We start from the raw sequence: 24,445 nt of genomic DNA, 5'->3' as shown, positions 1-24,445 counted from the left end.
TTCTGCAGACGTCCATGACTCTTGGTATTGTTATCCACAGTAAGAATATGCCAATGCCTGTGTAAAATGTTGTACAAGTTCTTGCTATTTCTATTAAATGCAGGAAAACCTTTCTGTCCGTTTCACCTGAGTAACCAGTAAGAAGAAACAATTAACTTTTTAATGCGATTTTAAACTTTCTGAATCACATCACATGTGTAATCCCTATTATGGAACCTTTGTTCAGTTTTCTATAGTTCTGTCAGAAAGTTCACATCTTCACTACAGTTGCTTTGAATGTGAACCATTTCCACATAGGGAATGGATTGAATTTAGTGCTAGAATGTGCACTGGCGCCACAAAAAACTACATTACAGAAGGTAGGCTTCCTATATACGCTGGAAGCAATTTTATGTTTGTGTACATAAATGACATTCTCGAGGAATTCTATGGAGGTGTTGCTCTGGTGTAAAGTGAAGCTAAGATTGTAATCATCATTATTCAGATGGGTGACCAAATCATTGAGAGAGGGCTCAGACCCTGTACAAAGAAGTAAAATGTCATCAATGTACTTGCCCCAAAAACAAGATGTTACTAGTAAGGGCAGGTACACATGATTGCCAAAGATGAAACTTTTCAAAGTAACCCATGTACAAATTTGCATAGGATGGTGAAACCTTCGCCCCAGGGCTACTTCACAAATTTGTCTATACCATTTCTGGTCATGACTGAAAAAGTTATTGTCTAAGACTGATCATGTTAAGTAGCATCTCTGTATGTTCATAAAGCGTAGCTTTGCGTTTGCATAAAAAATGCTTACTCGTGCCTCCAGACATTTCTGTTTCGAAATACTGGTGTACGAAGAGTTGACATCTAATGTCACAAATATAATTTCATCCGAAAAATTCATATCCATGAGTTTGTTTAATAGATCACAGGTGTCCTGCAAATATGATGGTTAATTAACACGTACAGCTGTAATAAATGGTCAATAAACTCAGAGACCCTTTCCGTAGGATAATTTATACCAAAGATAATGGGATGACACGGGGGGAAAGGCCCCTGGTTTGTGCACCTTAGGTAAAATGTACATACATGGAAATGTAGGAAATTTTTGGAACAAAAATGTTAATTCTAAGTCTGTAATTAGACATTTATCCCGCCCTTTTTTAAGAGAGGTTAATATTAACTTGGAAAGTTCAAGCAACTGATCGGAAGAAATGCTTGCATAAGCTGAACAATTAGCCTGTTTCTATCAATTTCTCTAACATTTAAGAGAGGTATCCCTCACACCAATAAAGGGATAGGGTTAATGTATGAACACAAACATAAGAATTTCCCTTTATGGATATTCACAATACGAAACCCTATTTTTATTGCTGGGACATAACTAATATTTTTTAAAAAGTGCTATAGTGGTTATCTTGTAGCCGTATGTAAACCTTATTCACAATAAACACCCTTCTCCATCCTTCTTTTGCCTGTAATTTTTCTTTCATTTTTATACATTATTTTTATAAATACATGCTTGCTTATATAATAGCATCACCAAATAGTAGTATTTCATCACCCAATAATTTAAAAGTGTGTTTATGTCTAAAACATCACAGATACTATAACTCACACTCAATTTTCTCCATAATTGTGGTAGTAGTTCTCAAAGTTTTGTCTTTGAAATATTTTTGAAGCTTGAGCTTACCAATGAACTTGAACAAGTCTATAGGTAATTGCTCAAAGTTACATTTATTAACAGGGCAAAAACTAAGGCTCTTGCTCAAACGTTTGTGTTCATCATTAGTAAGCATTTTATCAGACAGATTAATCACATTTACTTCTAAATTAGTTGTACCCATAGCACCCTGCGTGTCAGCCCCAAGTGTGCTGGTGTATATCATCATCTCTGTTTGGACACTTATCATGTAACCATCACCCAGTTTTTCTGGGGCCCTGTTTTTCTTTTTCTATAACCCTCGTTTGTTTTTTGTGTCCACAGAATTACTTTTTTGGACAGTCTGTTCGCAATTCTGTATCTGTGAAGTTCCTAAAAAAAAAAGTGGTCCAGACAGAAATGAGGATACACAACAGAACACTCGGGGCTGACAAAAGCAAACCACACTCATTATTCTCTCACTTTGTTGCATCAGGGCTTTGTTTTTCTCTTCTTCTTGGGTCTCCCTCCAACTTGACTCTCGCTTCCGCCACTTTTCTTCCATTTCTTCGAGTAGACTGGCCTGTGGTGACAAACAGAACTCCTATTATTAATTAAAAACCTAATGCAGCTCACCCCCTAATGTAACCTACTGCAATCCACCCTCTAATGTAACCCACTTAAGCCCACCCCATAATGTAACCTACTGCATTCCACCCTGTAATGTAACTACTGCATCCCACCCCTAATGTGACCTACTGCAGCCCACCTCGTAATGTAACCTACTGCATCCCACCCTCTAATGTAACTACTGCAGCCCACCCCCTAATGTAACCTACAGCAGCCCACTCTCGAATGTAACTACTGCATCCCATCCTCTAATGTAACTACTGCATCCCACCCCTGTGACCTACTGCAGCCCACTCTGTAATGTAACCTACTGCATCCCACCCTCTAATGTAACTACTGCATCCTACCCCTAATGCAACCTACTGCAGCCTACACCCTAATGTACCCTACTGCAGCCCACCCATAATGTAACCTACTGCAACCTACACCCTAATGTACCCTACTGCAGCCACCCCTAATGTACCCTACTGCAGCCCACCCCTAATGTGACCTCCTGCAACCCACCCCTAATGTAACCTACTGCAACCTACACCCTAATGTAACCTCCTGCAACCCACCCCTAATGTAACCTACAGCAGCCCACCCTCTAATGTAACTACTGCATCCCACCCCTAATGCAACCTACTGCAGCCTACACCCTAATGTACCCTACTGCAGCCCACCCATAATGTAACCTACTGCAACCTACACCCTAATGTACCCTACTGCAGCCACCCCTAATGTACCCTACTGCAGACCACCCCTAATGTGACCTCCTGCAACCCACCCCTAATGTAACCTACTGCAACCTACACCCTAATGTAACCTCCTGCAACCCACCCTTAATGTAACCTACAGCAGCCCACCCCGTAATGTAACCTACTGCAACCCACCCCCTAATGTAACCTACTGCAGCCTACACCCCAATGTACCCTACTGCAGCCCACCCCTAATGTAACCTCCTGCAACCCACCCCGTAATGTAACCTACTGCAACCCACCCCCTAATGTAACCTACTGCAGCCTACACCCCAATGTACCCTGCAGCCCACCCCTAATGTAACCTCCTGCAGCCCACCCCTAATGTAACCTCCTGCAACCCACCCCTAATGTAACCTACTGCAACCTACACCATAATGTACCCTACTGCAGCCCACCCCAATGAAACCTACTGCAACCTACACCCCTAATGTAACTACTGAAGCCCACCCCCTAATGTAACCTACTACAGCCTACACCCTAATGTACCCTACTGCAGCCCACCCCTAATGTAACCTCCTGCAACCCACCCCTAATGTAACCTACTGCAGCCTACAACCTAATGTAACCTACTGCAACCTACAACCTAATGTAACCTACTGCAACCTACACCCTAATGTACCCTACTGCAGCCCACCCCAATGTAACCTACTGCAACCTACACCCCTAATGTAACTACTGAAGCCCACCCCCTACTGTAACATATTGCAACCTACACTCTAATGTAACTTACTGCAGCCCACCCCTAAAGAATATGCAGACGCCATCGAGATGCACTGCGCTACCCGCAGTTGTGGTGCAATGTCAGCGGCCTGCTCGTGAGAGCGATTTTCTATAGTTAAGGTCGCAGGCCTCAGGAATTCATTTGCATTTTGGCTATTTACTTTTTCACTCACTTCAGGGGGCCGGGGCTATATAGTAGCATAAAGGCCATCTATACAAATGGGTCTGCGGTGCACACGGGGAGTCACAGCTGTCTCCCGCCTGATAGCTGAAGTACTTTCTCCGGCTTGGAGGTGGGATTTCTAAATTGTGTATTCGGGCTGTGCACAGATTTCGTACCAGTTGGTGAATCAAACTTGACCTCCCATTGTGCAGACAAGCACAAAATACACAGAAATGTCACTTAAGCTACTATATAAATACATATAGCACTAACCAGACGGTGTTTTTTGCGGGAATCAGAATTGTGGATGAGGACTGTGGATCTGAAATTGTCTTGACTTGTGTGCTTACGTTTAGCGTTATATTTACTTCAATCCAGGCACATAATTAAATTTAGAACTTTTGAGCATCTGTGGCACAAGCGGTTAGGGCACCAAAGTGAGCAGTTGGCACTGCCCGAGTGTTCTGTTGTGTATCCTCATTTCTGTCTGGACCACTTTTTTTTTAGGAACTTCACAGATACAGAATTGCGAACAGACTGTCCAAAAAAGTAATTCTGTGGACACAAAAAACAAACGAGGGTTATAGAAAAAGAAAAACAGGGCCCCAGAAAAACTGGGTGATGGTTACATGATAATTGTCCAAACAGAGATGATGATATACATCAGCACACTTGGGGCTGACACGCAGGGTGCTATGGGTACAACTAATTTAGAAGTAAATGTGATTAATCTGTCTGATAAAATGCTTACTAATGATGAACACAAACGTTTGAGCAAGAGCCTTAGTTTTTGCCCTGTTAATAAATGTAACTTTGAGCAATTACCTATAGACTTGTTCAAGTTCATTGGCAGTGCCCTAAAGGAGACTCACTGCATTCCAAATACAGGTCAGAGTTTAGTAAATGGCATCCAAAGTCTCACTGTCGACCCGTGCACAAACATATTACCTGTAAGTCCCTGCAAACAGCTCTGCATACTTTTTACCTATACAACCTCTTCGAGTGGCTCTCTTCAGGGGCATGAGTAAACCAGTCTTTAGTTTTGCAATTGAAAAATGCTACTGGATATTATGAATAATCATATGCAATGATAATCTCCAACTCTGCGCCTACTCTGTGAACGTTTTACGATAATTATAGACGTGGAAAATGTGAATTACAGTGCTATTTCTCGCCGAGGGGTTTCCAAGGAACATCAAATCGACGAGAACGAAGCTCGAGTTCTTTGATGTCCCTCAGAAACCCTCGCATAAAAACATTCGTTAAATCACATTATGAGCCATCTTAATGGTATGCTGTATATGGCCCCTTCAAACTACCCGTCCCTGCTTCCTGCATATTCAGGAGTAGAAGAGTAATGGGGGAGCCATACAGAACATGTTAAAAAAGTGGGTTAAAAAAAAACTGACATCCTTACACCCACCTCCCCCCATCCTCAACATACACCCTCTACCTGCCTAAATTTAAAAATAATACCAGAGTTCCTGCCACCCACGCACACGACAGACAATACCGGCCCATTTAAAGCACTGAGTAAATCCATAATTTCCAGATCAAAGCCATGCTCCCCGCTCCCACACTGAGAGCGAAGAGCTGGCACGCGCGGACAGCTGCTCTGAAAGAGCTTCCGGCCGGCGTGGCTGCATCTTCCTTCTCATCACGGGTCTGGAGAGGCCTGTGCTGACGGGATGGATGGTGGCTGGCGAGGCACAGTGCCGCCCGTGTCCTGCCATCTCTCTTGGGTCTGTGATGATGCAGGGGGAGGGAGTAGGCTGTGAGATCACCAACTGCCATTCTGCCAGTGCCTCGAGACTCTGGAGACCCAGGCGAGGCAGTGGAACATAGTGGAAGCAGGGGCTCCCCCTGGGTGGCATCACAAAAGTGGTTTGTCGGCTCTTTCTCAATGATGAAGGAGCGTCGCCCCCACCTAAGAGCCAGCAGCAGAAAAAGTAAAACATAATTCAATTTCAAATAATTTATTTGCATTAGTTGATTAAAACCATAGCAAAAGAATACGTTACAATAAATAGCTCATTAAAATCGGTGTGCAGGGGCTCCCCTGGGCCTATAATGGTGCGGGGGCAGCGCACCGCCTCCCCTTAATTAAGTAATGTGGCCCTGGGCAACCATTTTGTTATTTTTTTCCCACAATCCCGGGGAATCTTGCAGAGTTGTGGAAAAAATTGCCAATTTATTTTGTATTTTGGCCCTTGGAGGAGGTACTTATCAGACCCCCCCGATGGAGCATAGAAGGGCAGGGTATACCTACCCTACCCCCTTATGTTACTTTTTCTTTTTTTAACTTCAGGTCAGGGGACTAAGTCCCCGAGACCTGTAATGGCTGCCAGCAACATTTTTCTTATATTGCTGACAGCTAATCAGAGCGCTTGCTCTGGCAGGATTCTGACCCCCAGTAGAGCAAGATGACCCAAGGGGAAAAAAGCTTAGTGGGCCAATCAGAGTGCTATATTTTTAAACTGGCACTCCCAAAAAGACTCTTGAGGGACTCTTGCAGACCCAACTATCCAGAAATACAAATATGTTCAAACCTTAATTTCTCAAAAACTACTGAATGGATTTACACTAAATCGCAAAAAGCACAATCTGCAGACCAAGATCTAGCTTCCTACCAAATTTGGTGTAATTCCGTTCAGTAGCTTTTCCTAACTCCGTTGCATTCAGTAGGTCCTGCCTAACAAATCTATGGAAAATGCATTGTGATTTTGCTTTTTTTAACCCCCCCTCCTTTTTTCCTCAGCCCCGTTAACGGATCACCCGAAACTTTCCATGCACAAACTAGGCAAAAAAGAGCACTTTTTTTGGAAAGTTTCATGGAGATTCATCAAACGGTGCCAAAGTTATTAGTAACACAAAAAAATGCATTTCTGTTAGAAATGGGGTCTTTGGTTGACAGTCAGGTTACCCCCTGTTCAAGCAAGGACCCTCACTCTAGTCAGGGTAAAAGAGAATCACCCTCAGCTAACCCCTGCTTACCCCCTTGGTAGCTTGGCAGAGCAGTAGGCTTAACTTCAGAGCGTTAGGTGTAAAGTATTTGTACCAACACACACAGCAACTTAATGAAAATACTACAAAATGACACAACACCAGTTTAGAAAAATAGGAAATATTTATCTAAACAAAACAAGACCAAAACGACAAAAATCCGACATACACAAGTCAAGTTATGAATTTTTAACGATTAAACTCAAAAATAGCGTTTAGAAACAAAAATGCTTCGATGAGATGTTAACACGGCATCGTGACGGAGTCGTTCCCAACAAGCCGACACCAGCGGCGCCGGACCCGGAGTCGTGTAGACCCCCAAGTACAGTACCTTTGGTGAAGAGTGAAAACAAGCCGATGCGCGAAGTCGGGGATCGCGGCGTCTGTGCGAAACGTTGAATCCACGCACTTCGAGCGGCGTCGGTCACGACGTGGTGCGGCGACTTCCACGGAGTCGCGGACTTCAGCGGGGCTGCAGCGGCGTCGGGCCTGGGAAGAGCGTCGCGTTCCAGCGAAGGTTACGGCGTCGGGTGCAGGCGGCGTCACCGGATTCAGCAGCGGCGTCGGCCCGGAGTCGTCAGAAGTCGATTTCCTTGGATTTCCACCAGCTTTCCTTTCAAGGGCCCAGGGACTGGATAGGGCACCACTTGTCAGAGCAGGAGTCTCTCCAGAGACTCCAGGTGCTGGCAGAGAGAAGTCTTTGCTGTCCCTGAGACTTCAAACAACAGGAGGCAAGTTCTAAATCAAGCCCTTGGAGATTTCTTCACAAGATGGAAGGCACACAAAGTCCAGTCTTTGCCCTCTTACTCTGGCAGAAGCAGCACTGCAGGAAAGCTCCACAAAGCACAGTCACAGGCAGGGAAGCACTTCTTCCTCAGCTATCAGCTCTTCTCCAGGCAGAGGTTCCTCTTGGTTCCAGAAGTGTTTCTCAAGTCTGTATATTTGGGTGCCCTTCTTATATCCATTTTAGTCTTTGAAGTCACCTTTCTTCAAAGGGGACTCACACCTACTTGTGAAATCCTGCCTTGCCCAGGCAAGGCCTCAGACACACACCAGGGGGTTGGAGTCTGCATTGTCAGAGGCAGGCACAGTCCTTTCAGATGAGAGTGACCACTCCACCCCTCCCTCCTAGCAGAGATGGCTAATCAGGAAATGCAGGTTACACCCCAGCCCCCTTTGTGTCACTGTCTAGTGTGAGGTGAAAAACAACCTAACTGTCAAACTGACCCAGACAGGGAATCCACAAACAAGGCAGAGTCACAGAATGGTTTAAGCAAGAAAATGCTCACTTTCTAAAAGTGGCATTTTCAAACGCACAATCTTAAAATCAACTTTACTAAAAGATGTATTTTTAAATTGTGAGTTCAGGGACCCCAAACTCCACATGTCCATCTACTCTCTAGGGGAATCTACACTTTAATCATATTTAAAGTAGCTCCCATATTATCCTATGAGAGAGACAGGCCTTGCAACAGTGAAAAACGAAGTTGGCAGTATTTCACTGTCAGGACATATAAACCACATTACTATATGCCCTACCTTATCCATAAACTGCACCCTGCCTTTGGGGCTACCTAGGGCCTACCTTAGAGGAGCCTTACATGTAAGAAAAGGGCAGGTTTAGGCCTGGCAAGTGGGTACACTTGCCAAGTCAAATTTACAGTGTAACAATACACACACCGACACTGCAGTGGCAGGTCTGAGACATGATTACCAGGTTACTTGTGTGGGTGGCACAACCAGTGCTGCAGGCCCACTAGTAACATTTGATTTACAGGCCCTCGGCACCTCTAGTGCACTTTACTGGGGACTTAACAGTAAAACAAATATGTATGTAAATAGTATATATATATATATATATATATATATATATATATATATATATATATATATATACACACACATATACATACATTAAAACAGCCTCACTAGGAGACTATCTAGTACGTAGTTACATGCAGAAGGCCCCGAGCACTGAATCAAACTGGTTGATGAACAGACAAAAGGGATTTTGGAAATGCCAGAAATGCAAAGCCTGTCTCTATGGGCGGAATGCATGTGAATTTAAGTCCATGACTTGGAAAAACTTTATGGTCAGGAGCAATATTACTTGTGAAATGCCATATGTGGTGTATGTCCTGGAGTGTGGAGATATAGAGGAAGTACTGTTTACAAGCCAAAACTTCGAATCCTACAGCATTTCAGGCCATTCAAAATAGGGACGTGACATGCTCTATAGGGCCAAACATGTCTGGGAAGAACATGGTGGAGACAAGGCATGACTTTGTTATTTGGAATTCACCATATCATGAAAGCACTAAAAGGTGGAAATCAAGAACTGACTCTCAGAAAATCAGCATCTAGATGGATCCTTTTAATGGGCACTGAAATATCATGGGGCTTAAACTGTGATGCAGAGCTCCATGTCTTCTTACTTTTTTTTCTAAATCAGTCTCCAGAGAATGTGACATTGATACATGAATCTAACATGCTAACTTAGGTAATGGTGGAGCCTTAGGAGCTCTAAGAATGTATAGAAAAAGGTTTTGGGGACTTTATAGTAAACAATTTATTGATGTGTTTGTAATAATTAATGTGGAAATGACTGATGGTCGATGCACAAAAAGACAAAAACAACATGAAATCTGTTCTGTAGGAAAATTATATGTTACAGTTCAACATCATGATATAGAAAAGTATTTTTTTGGTGTAGGGATTAGGGTTCAATCCATAATACTGGAAAAGAGCAAGAAAAGAGGGTACATTGAGGATGTGTAACATAGAACTGACTGATAACAGGATGAAGCTATAGTTTTGAAATTGTAAGCTTCACCCCAAGAATTTGAGGAGTGAAGATTAGGAAAACGTATGCTCAAATGGAGTATTGTGGGTATCAGGCCAGTTTGGCAAGGAGCTAATATTGTAGAAACTAAGACATGTGAGAGTACAATTATGGAGTTGGTATTTTATGGCCTTAGACCTGTGGAGGTACTGTACCTGCATGAATGGACTATTAAGTGAGATTTCATGGGGTCAACATATTACGAATATGTATATCAAACATTTGAAGATTCAGTAAGACATTATTGTGCACCAGTCTGTCTCTTAAAAGACCTGATTAATTTGCATTAGTGATAAATTAAATATGTAGAGGCAAGATTACGTTTTAAATGAAGGAGACAGGGTACATCACCTATATCAGCTATGAGTTAATTAAGTGAAATGAGTGATCGTAGCACAAAATGGTCACAGAATCCTGACATTAAGTAGACAAGATTCCAATGAATTATTGGATACCTCTTTAAAATAGCTTCTGATAAATGCTTTATTTATTTATTTGATGATGTCTCAATAAACGTTTCTGGGTTCTGACACTTGAATTGTATTATTATTAATGTATTCATTTGTGTAGATAGAGGAATGATGTTTAAATACTTGCATTTTTGTAGAAATTGAATGAAATTATAAAGGTTGAATCTCTCCACAATGCATCTGTTTGTGCTGCTGTCTTTTCTCTGTAGCCCGCTTTGAAGTGTGGCCAAGTGGCCGTGTGCCACTGAGTGAAAGAAATCAGTGACGAGCCAACAAAGAGTGAAGCCAACAGTTATATGGAAAATGTTACTTACTCAGTGTACATCTGTTCGTGGCATGTAGTGCTGCAGATTCACATGCTTTGCACAGTCTGCACTCTAGTGTTAGGCTCGGAGTGTTACAAGTAGTTTTCTTCGAAGAAGCTTTTTCGAGTCACGAGATAGAGTGACTCCTCCTCTCGGTGATAGTGTGCATAGGCAATCGAGTCCTTTGTCAGACTGTTTTCCCGCAGGAGGGTGAGGTAAGAAGTGAAGAATTGTTGCTTAGAAGGTCCGCTAGTTGGTTGTGTATCCCTGGGATATACTCTGCTAATAGTTTAATGCGTTTGTGAATTGCCCATTTCCAAATTGTCTGTGCTAGAAGGGACAATTGGGATGAGTGCCCCCCCCCTGTTTTTGCAGATAATACATTGTTGTCATATTGCCTGTTCTTATTAACACTGTCTTGTGCATGATCTGTGGCTGGAATGCTTTGAGTGCTAGGAACACTGCTAGCAATTCCAAGTGGTTTATGTGGTCAGTCTGCTCAACTGAGTCCTATTCTCCCTGTATAGGAAGATTGTTTAGATGGGCTCCCAAACCTGTCATTGATGCATCTGTGGAGATTATGGTCTGTGGCACAGGGTCCAGAAATGGCTGCCCTTTTGATAAGTTGGTGTGATTTCACCATTGCAGACAGTTGTAAGTCTGGCGGTCAAACAACCCTAGATCGTGAAGCTGACACTGTGCTTTTTGACCACTGTTGCGAGAGACACTGTTGTAGGGGGTCTCATATTTAGACATGCATTGGGTACTATTGCTATGCACGATGCCATCATTCTCAATAGTTTCATGATAAACCTTACTGTGTAAGTTTGATTGTATTGTAGCAGTGATATGAGATTGTGGAAAGCTTGAATTCTTTGTGGGATTGGTTATGCTAATGCTGACTGAGTGTGAACCCTAGACTGTGTAGGGTATTGATTTTTCTATTGTGTGTGCTGTTGAGAGATTTGAATGGTGCTGGCTTTTATGAGCCAGTCATCCAGTTAGGGAAATACATGTATATGTTGCCTTCTGAGGTATGCTGCAACTACTGCAAGGTATTTGGTGTATACCCTTGGTGCTGTTGTTACTCCAAAAGGTAACACTTTGAACTGGTAATGCTTGCCTGCTATCACAAATCTTAGGTATTTGCGATGTGCTGGATGTATGGTAATGTGGAAGTAGGCATCTTTTAGATCTAATGCTGTCATGTAATCCTGTTTTTGTAATAGGGGAATGACATCTTGAAGAGTAAACATGTGGAAATGCTCTGAGAGGATGTACTGATTGAGAGGTCTGAGATCTACCACTGGTCTGAGAGTACCATCCTTTTTTGGTATAAGGAAGTATATAGAATATACTCCTTTCCCTTGGTGAGCTATAGGTACAACTTCTATTGCACCTTTGAGTAGAAGTGATTGTACTTCTTGTTTTAAAAGAATGAGATGCTCTTGATTTAATTTGTGTGAACGAGGTGGAATGTTTGGTGGAGTGAAAGTGAGTTCCAGACAGTAACCATGTTGGATAATTGACAGAACCCACTGATCTGTAGTGATGTTGTGCCATTGAGGATAGTAACTTACCAGTCTTCCTCCCACCGCAGATGTGTGCTCTGTAGGGATAGTGAGAAAGTCACTGTTTGTTAGATTGTGAGGAACCTCTGGATGCAGAGGGTTTCCCTCTATCTCTACTGTTAGATCCTCTATGGGAGTCTCTAAATGATTCTCTAGTGTAGAATTGTGAGGACTGTTTTTGATGGGTGGATGGTGTTTCCATAGCCGAAGGTTTGAAACTCCCTCTAAATTGTGGTCTACGAAAATTCCCCCAGGTGGGTGTGGTATACAAAGTCCCCATGGCCTGGGCTGTCTCTGAATCTTTTTTGAGTTCGTCTATTTCTGTGTCGACTTTAGGGCCAAATAAATGCTGCTTATCAAACGGCATGTTTAAAATTGCCTTTTGTATCTCAGGTTTGAAACCTGAACATCTCAACCAGGCATGTCTTCTAATAAGCACACTGGTGTTAACTGATCTAGCTGCTGTATCAGCTGCATCCATAGCAGATCTAATAACATTGTTAGATATTGCGTGCCCTTCATTTACTATTTGCTGTCCTCTCTTTTGCAGTTCTGGAAGAAGGTATTGTAATAGCTCTTCCATTTCGTCCTAGTGTGCTCTGTCATATCTAGCCAATAGAGCTTGTGAATTGGCTATCCCCCAGTGATTTGCAGCTTGTGAGGCCACCCTATTCCCAGTTGCATCTATTTTCCTGCTTTCCTGATCAGGAGGAGCATCTCCCGTGGACTGGCTGTTGGCCCTTTTTCTAGCTGCACCAACTACAATGGAATCAGGAGGTAATTGAGCTCTTATAAACACAGGCTCTGAGGGTGCTGGTTTATATTTCTTGTCCACTCTAGGAGTGATAATCCTAGCTTTAACAGGCTCTTGAAAGATATCAGAAGGTTGTCTGAGCATGCCTGGGAGCATAGGAAGACATTCATATTGCTTATGTGTTGATGCTAGTGTGTCAAACAGAAAATCCTGCTCTATGTGGTCAGTGTGCATTTGCACATTATGATATGCTGCAGCTCTAGCCACTACTTGTTTATATGCTGTAGTGGCCTCTAGTGGCGAGGGTCTGGCAGGATATAACTGAGGGTCATCGGGCAATATGGGATCAGAGTGATATGTGCCCCATGGATCTGTGCCCTGCTGATCATCACTAAAATGATCCCCATGCAGTGAAACTGAGGATGTATGTGGTGATAATTGTGCCTCATATGTGTGTGATGGTGGTAGAGGTGGTGTGGAAGGAGGAACAGGAGAATGTAGTGGAGAAGGCTGTTTTTGCGTTGAAGCCTCTCCCTGTTTGTGCTTAAAGACCTTCTTTGATGAAGGTGCATCTTTTGAACTGTCTCTAAAAGTCAGTTTCCTTTTAAAGGACATTAGAGGGGAGGCAATTATTCTTCTGTTGTCCTTCTGAATAAGTATATTCCTTTGTTTGGCATCCATCACCTCTAAAATAGGTTGAATGTCTATGGACTCCTGGGTAGAAGTAGTTTCTTCACGACCCCTAGCTTTCGACTCTCAAATCTTTTGTTTTGGTCAAACGGAAAGTGTCAGCTCCGAAGGTGGTGTAATCCTTTTGGGCTCCGAAGATGATGCTGATCTTTTCAGCTCCAAAGTTGTTTTTTCGGATCGACTCCGAAATTGGAGTGGGAGTCTGTATGGTCGAAGCAGAGTGCACCTTAGACTTAAATCTCGGTGCCGAACCCGAAGGTTGGTCATCCGGACTTTGCTTTCGAATCCGATCATGGCCTGACGGCAGTGGAGGATCAACACCCAGTGCTGGAGTATTTTTTAGTAATTTATGTGTGATGTGGTGGGGCAGCTGTACTCAAATACTGTGCGCAGTCACGTAGTGGCTGTCGTCATCTGAATGTTCTTCAGAGTCGGAGTCTTGGACGGAAAAGACTGCCCTGTGCCTAACCTCCTCTTGGGCATGTTCTTCACCGAAGATGTCCAGTGTGTCTTCTGTTGGTTTCGACGCCATCTCGAGACGACGAGCTCTACGGTCTAGAAGAGTCTTCTTAGATCGAAAAGATCTACAGGCGTTGCAATTGTCTTCTTTATGGTCTGGAGATAGACAAAGATTACACACTGAGTGCTGATTGGTGTACGGAAATTTTGCGTGACACTGAGGACAGAACCAAAACGGAGTTTGTTCCATTAGACTCACGTGGAAGCAGGCCCTTAAAGGGCATTCCCCTTGCAAGGGTGAGAAAAAAACGACCCTGGATGAAGTATAGTTGGAAACACAATCGAAAACAATACTGATGATATTACAGACAGAATAGAATACCTTTTGAAGTTTCCAATCGAGATTCACCAGATCGAGAGAAAACAAGTCCGAACCCGACGGCGGAAAGAAAATAATCCAACAATCTAACAAAGGACTCGATGCCAATGCACACTATTACCGAGAGGAAGAGTCACTCGATCTCGTGACTCAAAAAAGCTTCTTCAAAGAAAAACAACTTGTAACACTCCGAGCCCAACACTAGATTGCAGGCTATGCAAAGCATGTGTATCTGCAGCTACACATGCCATCAAAAATATATATACATATGTGTGTGTGTATATATATATATACACACACACACACACACACACACACTCATTAATAAATGCAAGTGATCCTCCAATCCCTGTTTAAAAGCCCATCTCTAATTTCATTATTACAGGTGAAGATATTTATGGCAAAATGTATATTTTTGCATGCCTTATATTCCTAGCTATGCTGTTTTTTCCAAATCTAACTTATGTTAAACTCATTATAATATCTTTTGTGGAACAAATATCTAACTGCTTTCTTGGTGTGTTTAATTTTTCAGCAGAAATTCTACTTATATTCTTCATGTTTGCAAATAGGGTTTTTCACATGAAAGAGCAACTCACAAATGATTTAGGTGGTTTGTGGAAAGGTGATGTAGTAATCTTGGATTATAAGGAATAAAGTACCCCCACCATACATTATAAGGATACTGCAAGGCACTTTAGAGTTCCACAATCTTATGGAGGAACTTGGCCTTTGGCTTTGTTCCTCTGTATAAGCCCGGAAAGTTGTTTGCAATATTTTATAATGTACAGCAGCTAATGCAATATCTAAATTTTTTTAAATATAATTTATAATAGTGTTAGTATATTTTCTATGTATTACATTTCTATTAATTAAATTATGTGGCTATTTATGTTTTTTTACTGGTAATTGAAAGTTCTATATTTTTTCTTTTTTAAGTTATTACATATATGTTTAGTTTTTTTGTATTATATATAATATTTTTACAGATATATTCTAAAAATGTAATTTATTTATTTTAAGCTATAGGTAATGTGGAACACTTTTACATTATTAACTCCCTATGTATTTCCAATATTTTATTCATGATATTCTTATAACTTACATAATGTGTAAAGTCAATATTTTTGATCTCTGCATTTTTGCTACGATATTTTTACTCTCAATATTATGCCTTAGAGGAGAAGTAAAAACACAGATCTAGCGGCAAGACTTCTTTTCTTTGGCATATAAAAATTCCAAAATGTTTGACCACTATAAAACCACTGGATACTTGCATACCAACCTTTTTGGACCATACTTTAAATAATTATACCTTGTATGACATATAGAAAAGTACAGCATTTTCTACTACACAGTTCACACATAAGAATATTTTGGTGCAATACCTGCCTTGGCATATTAAAATGATGCATATGATATATGCCATGCTGAAAGATTCACATCAATTCTGAACCAAATAAAAACTGACTACTCTGTGTTACCAAGAGGTGTACTACCTCCACAAATGTCAATGTTAGAAATCAATTTTGTTTTACATATTATATGTTATGTAACAAAAAGTATATAGGTACCACGTTTGAACAGAAATGCTAAGCATAGCTATGCTGACATTCACTTTGGAATGTTTACATTGTTCATGCCATCCAAAAAAGAGTATCTTCTTATAACACTTGTAAAAGGTTTTCTTGGGAGCATAACCCAACTTTACATAACAATAAAGATGTTAATCATGCTATTTGCCACACAAAGGATAAATAAATTAAGTGAATAGCACTTCTGCTGTCAATTCATATTTAGAATCTGCTTTTCAGTTGTCATATTATGATTAGTGTTCCTAAAAAAGATACAATAATAACATTTTCACAGGTGTGCACATATGCAGGTATGCTTTTCACTACCTGTCAAATTTCTGCATGGCAGCCTTGAATTGTAGCCTCACACATAACAATGTAACAGCTGGAATGATGCAGCTGCAATGTTTTAAAGTGCAAAGATCTTTGAATGCACCTTAACACAATATAAGATAAGCAACAACTCAAATTCGGTCTCCTGTATTTATGGCGATTGAGTCATTCTACACACTTTAAATATATTTTTCTATTTAGGTTGTAAACTAACCATTTACAGTGCGGTCAACTGCAGCTATTTAAGTATATTTACTATACTTTCACTGGTTTCAATAGTTACATGCTCAAGGCAGTGTCTGCTTTATTGATGTTTTTAGTTTATCTTGTTCTCCTCCTTCTCTCACTCTCTCTCTTTTTTTTTAAACAAAATCTTGATACAATTACACAAAACACTATCTCCTGTGCAGTAATATTACCGTTCAGGAGGGTTATCAAAGTTCCCCTTTCCTAATGTTTAACAAAAATTCGCAAAATAATTATGTTATTTTTTAAACCATCTTTTTTGCTCACTTTTGTACCAACCTAGAACCTGTTTTCACTCGCCACAATCTTTTCAACAAATCTTTTTGCAAACAAAGGTGAGCCCAAATTCAAAATTTAGTTTCCAATATATCCACTAATGAAGTCAAGCAATCCATTTTGAGATATATTGCTCTACTTTTTGTGCAGATTGACTCTACAATGTTGACGACAGCGGACATGCATCTCTGTTTACTTCATTTGTCAGTAAACAAGTACCAATGTTTTTAATTTTTCAGAACAGTTATGAGTGTTTCCTCCTTTTACTCCTTGCTTTATGCGAGCCTAAAACAAACCATTGTGCTTGCTAAAGCACATCTTTAATGCTCCTGTTTCTCGATTTTTGGCAACAATCCTCACAAATGGTATTTAATTTTATAACCATTACTACAATGATCCCCAAAAATTTTGAACATTTTAGAGTGACCATTTATGGAACAACAACTTTATTTTTGTACGTTTTTACCCTTTCAAACTGCACTTAAAGATCCACACATAGGCTGTGATTATGAGTTCCCTAGAAGCAAGGGTGCTACTTACCACACGCTTTAAAATCTGATACGTGCACCAGGAGTTATGCCCTAAAACTTCAAACATAACAGGCATATTTTGGTACTTTCCATACCAAAATTTGCATGTTCTGGTATTTACTGGGCCTTCCTCCCCAAACCCACAAACCTGCCCTCCCTTGTCCCCCCTTCTGACTTTCTGAAATATACAGAGAGGAACATTCTAGGGTGTGTTTTTCTCTCATTGGAAATTTCCGACTGCGATAAACATTTTCACAGATGTTTACCCAGGGTTCGGCATTTAACAGAGTTCTTGAATTCTAAACTGCATCTTCTTGATCAGTGAGTCTTCTGGATCAGTGAGTGCTCATCTAGAGGTTTACGATAGTAAGTCACAGGTTGCTGTCCTGGTTACCGACCAGTGTAAAGTGCTGATTACACTGAAGTGCAAGAAATTAATGGTAAATGTTCAAAGGGAAACTGGCGACGTTTCTGAAAAGTGAGTGAAGGGAATTTTTCCTTGTAATAGATCAGTTCAGAATTTAATCACTAACCTTGTATGCTCTGAAGGAGATCTGCAAATGTTCATAATCCTCTTTTAATATCGCTGCAAGAAAAAAAAAAGATTATGTCAAAATTGCAACAAACACAAAACAACGTCTCTAGGGAAGACTGTTGATAGATTATTGTGATACATACTTATCACTATTTTACAGGGGGCATTGGCAAAATCTTCAATTTCGTCAAAGAGGGCACCTGTAGTAGAAAGACTTCATACATTTCCCATCACTACCTGCACTGAAGTACAAAACATTAGGATACTTCTGATCCTGGTAAGCCCCTTCCCCATTGGGATCACTTTGATAACATCTGAAGAACTAGATTTGCTAGAGACACTCTCTCTCTCTCTCTCTCTTTTCTCTGTCTGTTATAGAGAGGTCCGAGTTCCCATAGGTACAGAATCTTTAGTAACTTTAGCTCTGACAAATTTGGTCAAAGGGACTAGTCTTTAGGCCAAGCCCTGCAGCCAACTCCCACCGAAGAGTGTCACTCTGCCATAGGGTGCCTGGGCATCTACATCCAAGCCCCACTGCTCAAGGCTAAAGGCTGTGCAAGGTGGGGGTTTGATGCTCTGCAGTGGGTTGGGTCCAAGGCCTGGCCATAGGCCAAACACTGTAACCTACTCCCACTGAGCGTGGCTGAAGGTTGCCCGCCCTGCAGTGGGTTAGGTGCAGGCCGTGTGGCTAACCACCACTGTCAATGGGCAAAAGCCATACAGAGCATGGGATGCCCGTTCCCTGGAGGTTGCCCACTTCTTGGGGAGTTGGGCACAAGTTGCTCAAGGGGGGGCTGGGTGCATGCTAATCTTAAAATATGACAAACAAAACACAAAATTTCACTTGCAAAAACAACGGTTAAGTTGATATTATAGTTAGGTATGGTAAAAAGATATTAGCTTATGTTAAAAATAAATCTTAGATTTCACTGCAAAAACAAAGGTTAAAGTGATGCTATACTTATGCTGAAATGTGATAAGAGCTAACTTTTAAAAACTGAAAAAATACTCAAACTTGACCGTCATAGTTTAGTGAACTATCTATAGGCTCACCATTCCACCAGCCCTCTCTTTCAAACTCCCTTTCCTCAACCTCACCTCCCAACACTCCTCACTACCTCTCTTTTTCTACTTATTTTTCCATCACTATCCACTCTCTCTCATCACTCACCCTCTCTACTGGACCAGTTTTCCTCTCTCATTATACACCTCTCTACCTCACCTTATTGAGGTCTCTCAACTTCATCCTCTTAAAATATGTATCAACCTCGACTTTCTTTTTTGTTTTCACCTCTCTTCTCTCTACAATTCATCTCTCTCTGTTTCTACATTTCATCTATTTTGCTTTACCTTTCTTTCTATCTCACTGTTCTTTTAACCTGGCCCGTCTTTCTGAACCTCACTTTTCCTTTTCGCCTCTCACTACCTCATAACATTTTCTCTACCTTGTGACTCTCTATATTTCTTTGACTTCCTCAGCGCACCTCTCTAACTCTACCTGCTGCTAATTTCTCGTTCTAACATACCTTGCTCTTCACTACACCCCTCTCCTTCTTTCTCTCTAAATTTCCGTCATCTTGGCTCCAGCTCTAGCCGCCTACCTAGCTCACGCTAAAACTTTCAGTGTCCCACTTCCTCTTTCCTAAACCCATTTTGAGAGTCAGAAAAGCCTTTCTGAATTGTCCTAATTGCGATTTGCAATTATATGTATCAATCAAAATTGAAATCACAAACCATTGTTCTGTTACCACCGCCTCAAAGGTGGAACCTTATTCCCCTGGGACATCTTCCCCTTTGTGAACACTGGCTGCAGACTCAGCAGGAACAGATAGCCCCCCTCGATAGTGGTCGATAGGCCTAGTGACTGTTTCATCCAAGCAGAAACCTCCTATTCTTTTAAACTAGCGCCAGTTCTTTTAAGGAACACAGATTTTTATTAAAAAAAGGTTTCCCGTTTGAAAATACAAACCCAAAGATGGTGCTCTGCTCTTTCTTGCAGGTCATCATCCGTGTGTTTGTAGCCAATCACAGAGGGGGTCACAACTAGAAGCCTGCCTAATTGGGATTCATTAGACAGGTCACACTGCGAGCACCTATGACTAAACATTTTGCAACGTGACTACTAGTACACAATTTCCAACCACGTTTTTTTGGCCTAAAGAGAATAATTAAACTTAATCTATGCTGGTAAAGAATTCAAAATTTATGAGCATTGCCAGAGTATCTTTCTTTCTTATACTGAAGGTTTCAATGTTAAATAGTTTTGTACTCCTAAAATTCTCAACACCACTTCAGGCCTACAAGAGCTTAATAGGTTATGAAACTGTCTAGTAAGTACATCCTGATACCAGAGGTAACAACAAAGTCATATGATCGAATTTCTGGGGGATATAGGTAAGTCGAGCAGCAGAGTAGAGGCCAGCTTCAAGAGGGCAAGACATGAATTGGTGAGGACAGTCAGGTGAGCACTTCTGAAATTAATTCTAGATATAACCATCCCTAGAACATCCAGTTTTAGATCACTTTAGAAAGCAAACGTCTGATGTTTTGAATCAATTTAGGCAGGATGGCCACATAAAGAGGAGGCAACCTGCACTGGCAGTGCTTTCTCAGAGTTGCCTGTGTTACACCTGCTAGCAGCATCCCAGGGACTTCCACAACCCTGGTGCTCATTGTAAGAGATACACTTGCTGCTTCTAGGGACCTAGAAGTGTCCAGGTTGGACCCTGTTCAAACAAGACTCTTCTGATGACACCACTCCGGTGCTGTTCCCAGCTGTAACCACTGAGCCATGCCAGTTCCACATCGTGGCTTCCTTACAAATTACTCCCCCCCTCCCCCAAAGATACCTAGTGCTTAATAATCCGCATTTTGAGCGGAAGAAAAGCTGGTAATCAGCAGCAGGAGTAGAAGAAACGCTTGTTCAGTGCACACTTAACACTGCAACCAAGTCTGTCTTTACTTCAACTGGGGCAACCCCGCATCATCCTGTGGCACGCAGCAAAGCAGTCACTGTGTAGTTCAGAAAGTAAGAACAGCAAACAAGAGCATCACAGCCAAGAGGCACAATTGAGGTGGGGTTTTGCGTCCCATAAAAAAATTGGAGAACTGTGTGGCCACCATTCATCAAAGTAGGGGAAAGCTGGAGTGGGAACAGAGGGGCAGGTGGGCATCAGAGGTTGGCATGGCAAAAGTACCAATCTGGGAAGAGGAAAAGTTCAGTACTGGCAGCGTAGTCACTATCTCCTGGTCCACAAAACCCTACGGCCCACAGACTACACCAGCAACTGCCTTAGCTGGCATCACACCCCTCCATCATTCCCAAAAGCAGGAAGACATCCAAAGGAGGAAAAGGTTACCATTTCAAACTGTAGAACTCACTACAGGTCACACACTCATGTACCTCAAATTCAAGAACACGCCTAAAACCTGCCATTTCAATGCCCATCTCTAGTCTCCCTGCCTGGAACCCTGCCACCTCTTCTCCTCAGTCGTGTTCCCTTGCAGCGTGCAGACACGAATGTCAAATCCCAAAAATGTAAATATACGAGAAGGGCCATGTTCAGTACTACGTAACATGTTCAAGAAGCACTACGAAAAAGGTATTGGAAGTCAAAATCACGTGGCAGTTTGTTTGGAAGCCCACGTGTAATTCATTGGTAGAACACGTACCAATGGAGAGGTATCCACCTGGCAATGGAGCCCTGTCACTATGTGACCCCCTGATGGCAATCCGAGGGCTTCCATTTGATGAGTCTTCTGCCATTCCGGGTAAGACAGCAAGGTAATGATGGCCATAGGCCCTGGTTAAAAGATTTGAACTGCAGCCACCTATGTTATCTGTGTTTTGTAGAGACTTTAATGCCCACATAATATATGTCAGATCCTGCACGACAGTGGTCAAAAATTGTTATCCATTTTTTAACATTAATGTAGCAAATCGGTTTCTCATCATTCTCTTGCACAACAAAATTACTATTACTTTGTGCCCATCAGAATTTAATGTAAAGAACATCTTTGCTACGCTCTCTTGAGGTCCTTCTGCAATCCACATCTAACACCTCCACCACCACCACGTCATATCAGTTCACTGTCAGTTACATCTAATGATAATGTAAGATGAAAAAGCCAAGTACTGCCTAAAAGCAGGAAACAGGGAAGATGACACTAGTCACAATTATTTATATCAAAATCCATGGACTATTAAAAAAATCAGGGCTACTTTGGGAACTCTTGAGCAATCATACCTGTCCTAATCCTCTCTAATTCCCAATTCGGAGGCTTTCAACAATAGGTTTCATAAACACCACTGAGACAAAGTGGGTTGCATTGGAAGGAGTGCATGCTTCCTTTCACTAGCTGATTTAGCACTGTAAGAATTTTGGGATTACAATTCTGATCATTTGCTATTAAGAACCCTGGATTCTGATCTGATTTACCAATCTTCTTATCCATCTTGGCCTGCTGCTCCTCAAGTGTGCTTTTCCACTGTGCTTCTGCGACTTGGAGTTCTGCAGCATGAGCTTCTTGCAGGCGCCTGTGTGGTTTAACAAAGAAGCAAAACAATTGAATAGAGTTTACAAAAACAGGTTTACATATGTCTTCCTGTCACATTAAGTCTACCTTGCTCCTTGAGGTGTTTGTCATTTTGAACACAATGAACAACCAAGTTTGCAAAAAAAAAACATAAAAAACAAATGTGGATGCTATGGAAAGTCTTTACCAGATCACATCAAAATAATTGGTGGGCAGTCAATAGTGGTCCGACACACCAGTAACATCGAATTTGGTCTTATGGCTAGACACTAGCTCATTTTTCCAATGGGCTGTAGCAAAAAAATCTTTAATCTGTTGACAGTATCAGCACAAATATATCCAGGCTCACAAAATACTCTCGTACTTTTATCGGTTGCTCATCTTAATTTTAGATCTACTGAAGAAAGTTTGCAGGATGCCAACAGAGAGGGAGGAGTTGGGAAAACAATGCTTACTGTCATCATCCCATGAGTTTACACAATATCAAACAAGATGTTGGCTGACAAGGCAACTACTAAATAGCAGGGACAATTCTCCAGATCTATGTGCAAACGTTTTAAGTATCTAAATACAAAGCAGCTACTGTAGCATGTAGCAAGTAGTGTTTCAATAAAACACAAACATCGCAGGAATAGTTTTCCCTTAAATCATTATTGATCAAAATCTAAACTGACAAATATAAGCATGGCATGGGAAATTGCAAAACGAGCTGCCTATTAGAGCAAAACTATGATCAGAGCACAGAATTAGATCTAATTAATTTCTTTCTTTGATTTTCAAAAAACATTAATATAAACAGTTCAACCATAATCAATAGCACACCATTGGACATCAAGGAAAGGTCTGAGAAAATGAGGATGGAACAACACAGCCAATATCAAACTTAGGTAAAAAGGTGCTCCTTTAGAGATTAACATAACATCAATAAAACCTCACAATAATAACCAACTGCTAAATTAATGCAGCCAAGATATCACCATCAGAATGGCTCCTTTGCGATCGAAATGCAGACGTCTAGATTTTTCTGGGCTTTACCATGGCAGTCCAACTGCAAAGATCATTCTTATATGTAAAAAGGAAACTTCTTAAAATGTAAATCCAATACATACTGTTGTTCAAAGCCAAGCTTAAGATCATGGTAGATGGCAAGGCTTTCTTTTTCGAACAGAGGTTACTGCGGTGTGAAAGTGGCTGGAGCAACGTATAAAATGTGAGTCTATCTCGCCTACTAAGGCCGCTAACTTCTCAGTCAAGGCAGATGTTTAGGAGATGAAAAGGGAAACTAAACAGACCAATATCTTGATTGATGCAGGAGGCGCAGACAACCCCCGCAGAAGCAGCAGAGAAGCTGAGAGGCATGCGATCAATCACAAAAGAGTGACACAGGAAGACACAGGAAACAAAACTGATAATGTGACAGTAACTCGCCAGATGGATCCTGCGGTTACTCTGAATACCTTGCACTACATACACTGATCTGGTGACTACTTGACTATGGGGAATGATCATGCAGAATTCTGACATCAAAGGTCTATGAGTTTGCACAGTTGACTGACTGTGCTGTCCTGCAATCTTTAATTTGTGGGGCGATTTGTTTGGATGTTTAGCCACTACTTTATCAGAGGGAGGGAGGGAAGCTACACTGATCACCATTTATTGATTCAAACCCCATTGCCCTAGCAATGCTTCCGTAGGTGTTAGGAAGCGTGCCGACCTAGAGTATCTCTTCACTTGGCACCCTGGACGATGACAGATCGCACCCGTAACTGTGAGTGACTGTATTCAAAGGCCACAAAAGAATGGTTGGTGCCTTAGAGAATGTGTGTTTGCCTGGAGGTAGATACACCACACTTTGAATAACTGTTCATTTTGCTTCCTTTTGCACAAATAACACCCAGACTAATACATTTCTGGCTTGCATGGGTGCAGTGGGACACACAATATCTAGAAAATGCTTCTGCAAGATGACTTCCAATCACAACCCGCAGCTTGTACCTCTGCGATGGGGCAGACCAATCACAATTGTTCCCTCTTGGTGACTACAAATATCAGTGTTACAAAA

At 41.5% G+C, this 24,445-nt stretch overlaps 1 protein-coding gene across 1 annotated transcript in view; it reads right to left on the bottom strand.

The window, feature by feature from the left end:
• Positions 1 to 24,445, bottom strand: part of FLACC1 (flagellum associated containing coiled-coil domains 1) — a 245,081-nt gene that overhangs the window by 117,984 nt on the left and 102,652 nt on the right. The window contains exons 8-10 of the mRNA XM_069226071.1: positions 22,287 to 22,384; positions 17,846 to 17,898; positions 2,111 to 2,210 (exon numbers count right to left, since the gene is read on the bottom strand). Of these exons, the coding sequence (XP_069082172.1) occupies positions 2,111 to 2,210; positions 17,846 to 17,898; positions 22,287 to 22,384 (251 nt within the window). The remainder of the gene's footprint in view (positions 1 to 2,110; positions 2,211 to 17,845; positions 17,899 to 22,286; positions 22,385 to 24,445) is intronic.

This window comes from Pleurodeles waltl, chromosome 3_1 (genome assembly GCF_031143425.1).
Source record: "Pleurodeles waltl isolate 20211129_DDA chromosome 3_1, aPleWal1.hap1.20221129, whole genome shotgun sequence".
Classification (NCBI taxonomy): Eukaryota; Metazoa; Chordata; class Amphibia; order Caudata; family Salamandridae; genus Pleurodeles; species Pleurodeles waltl.
The sequence above is the reverse complement of the archived record's forward strand: the minus strand, read 5'-3'. Positions and strand labels throughout refer to the sequence as shown.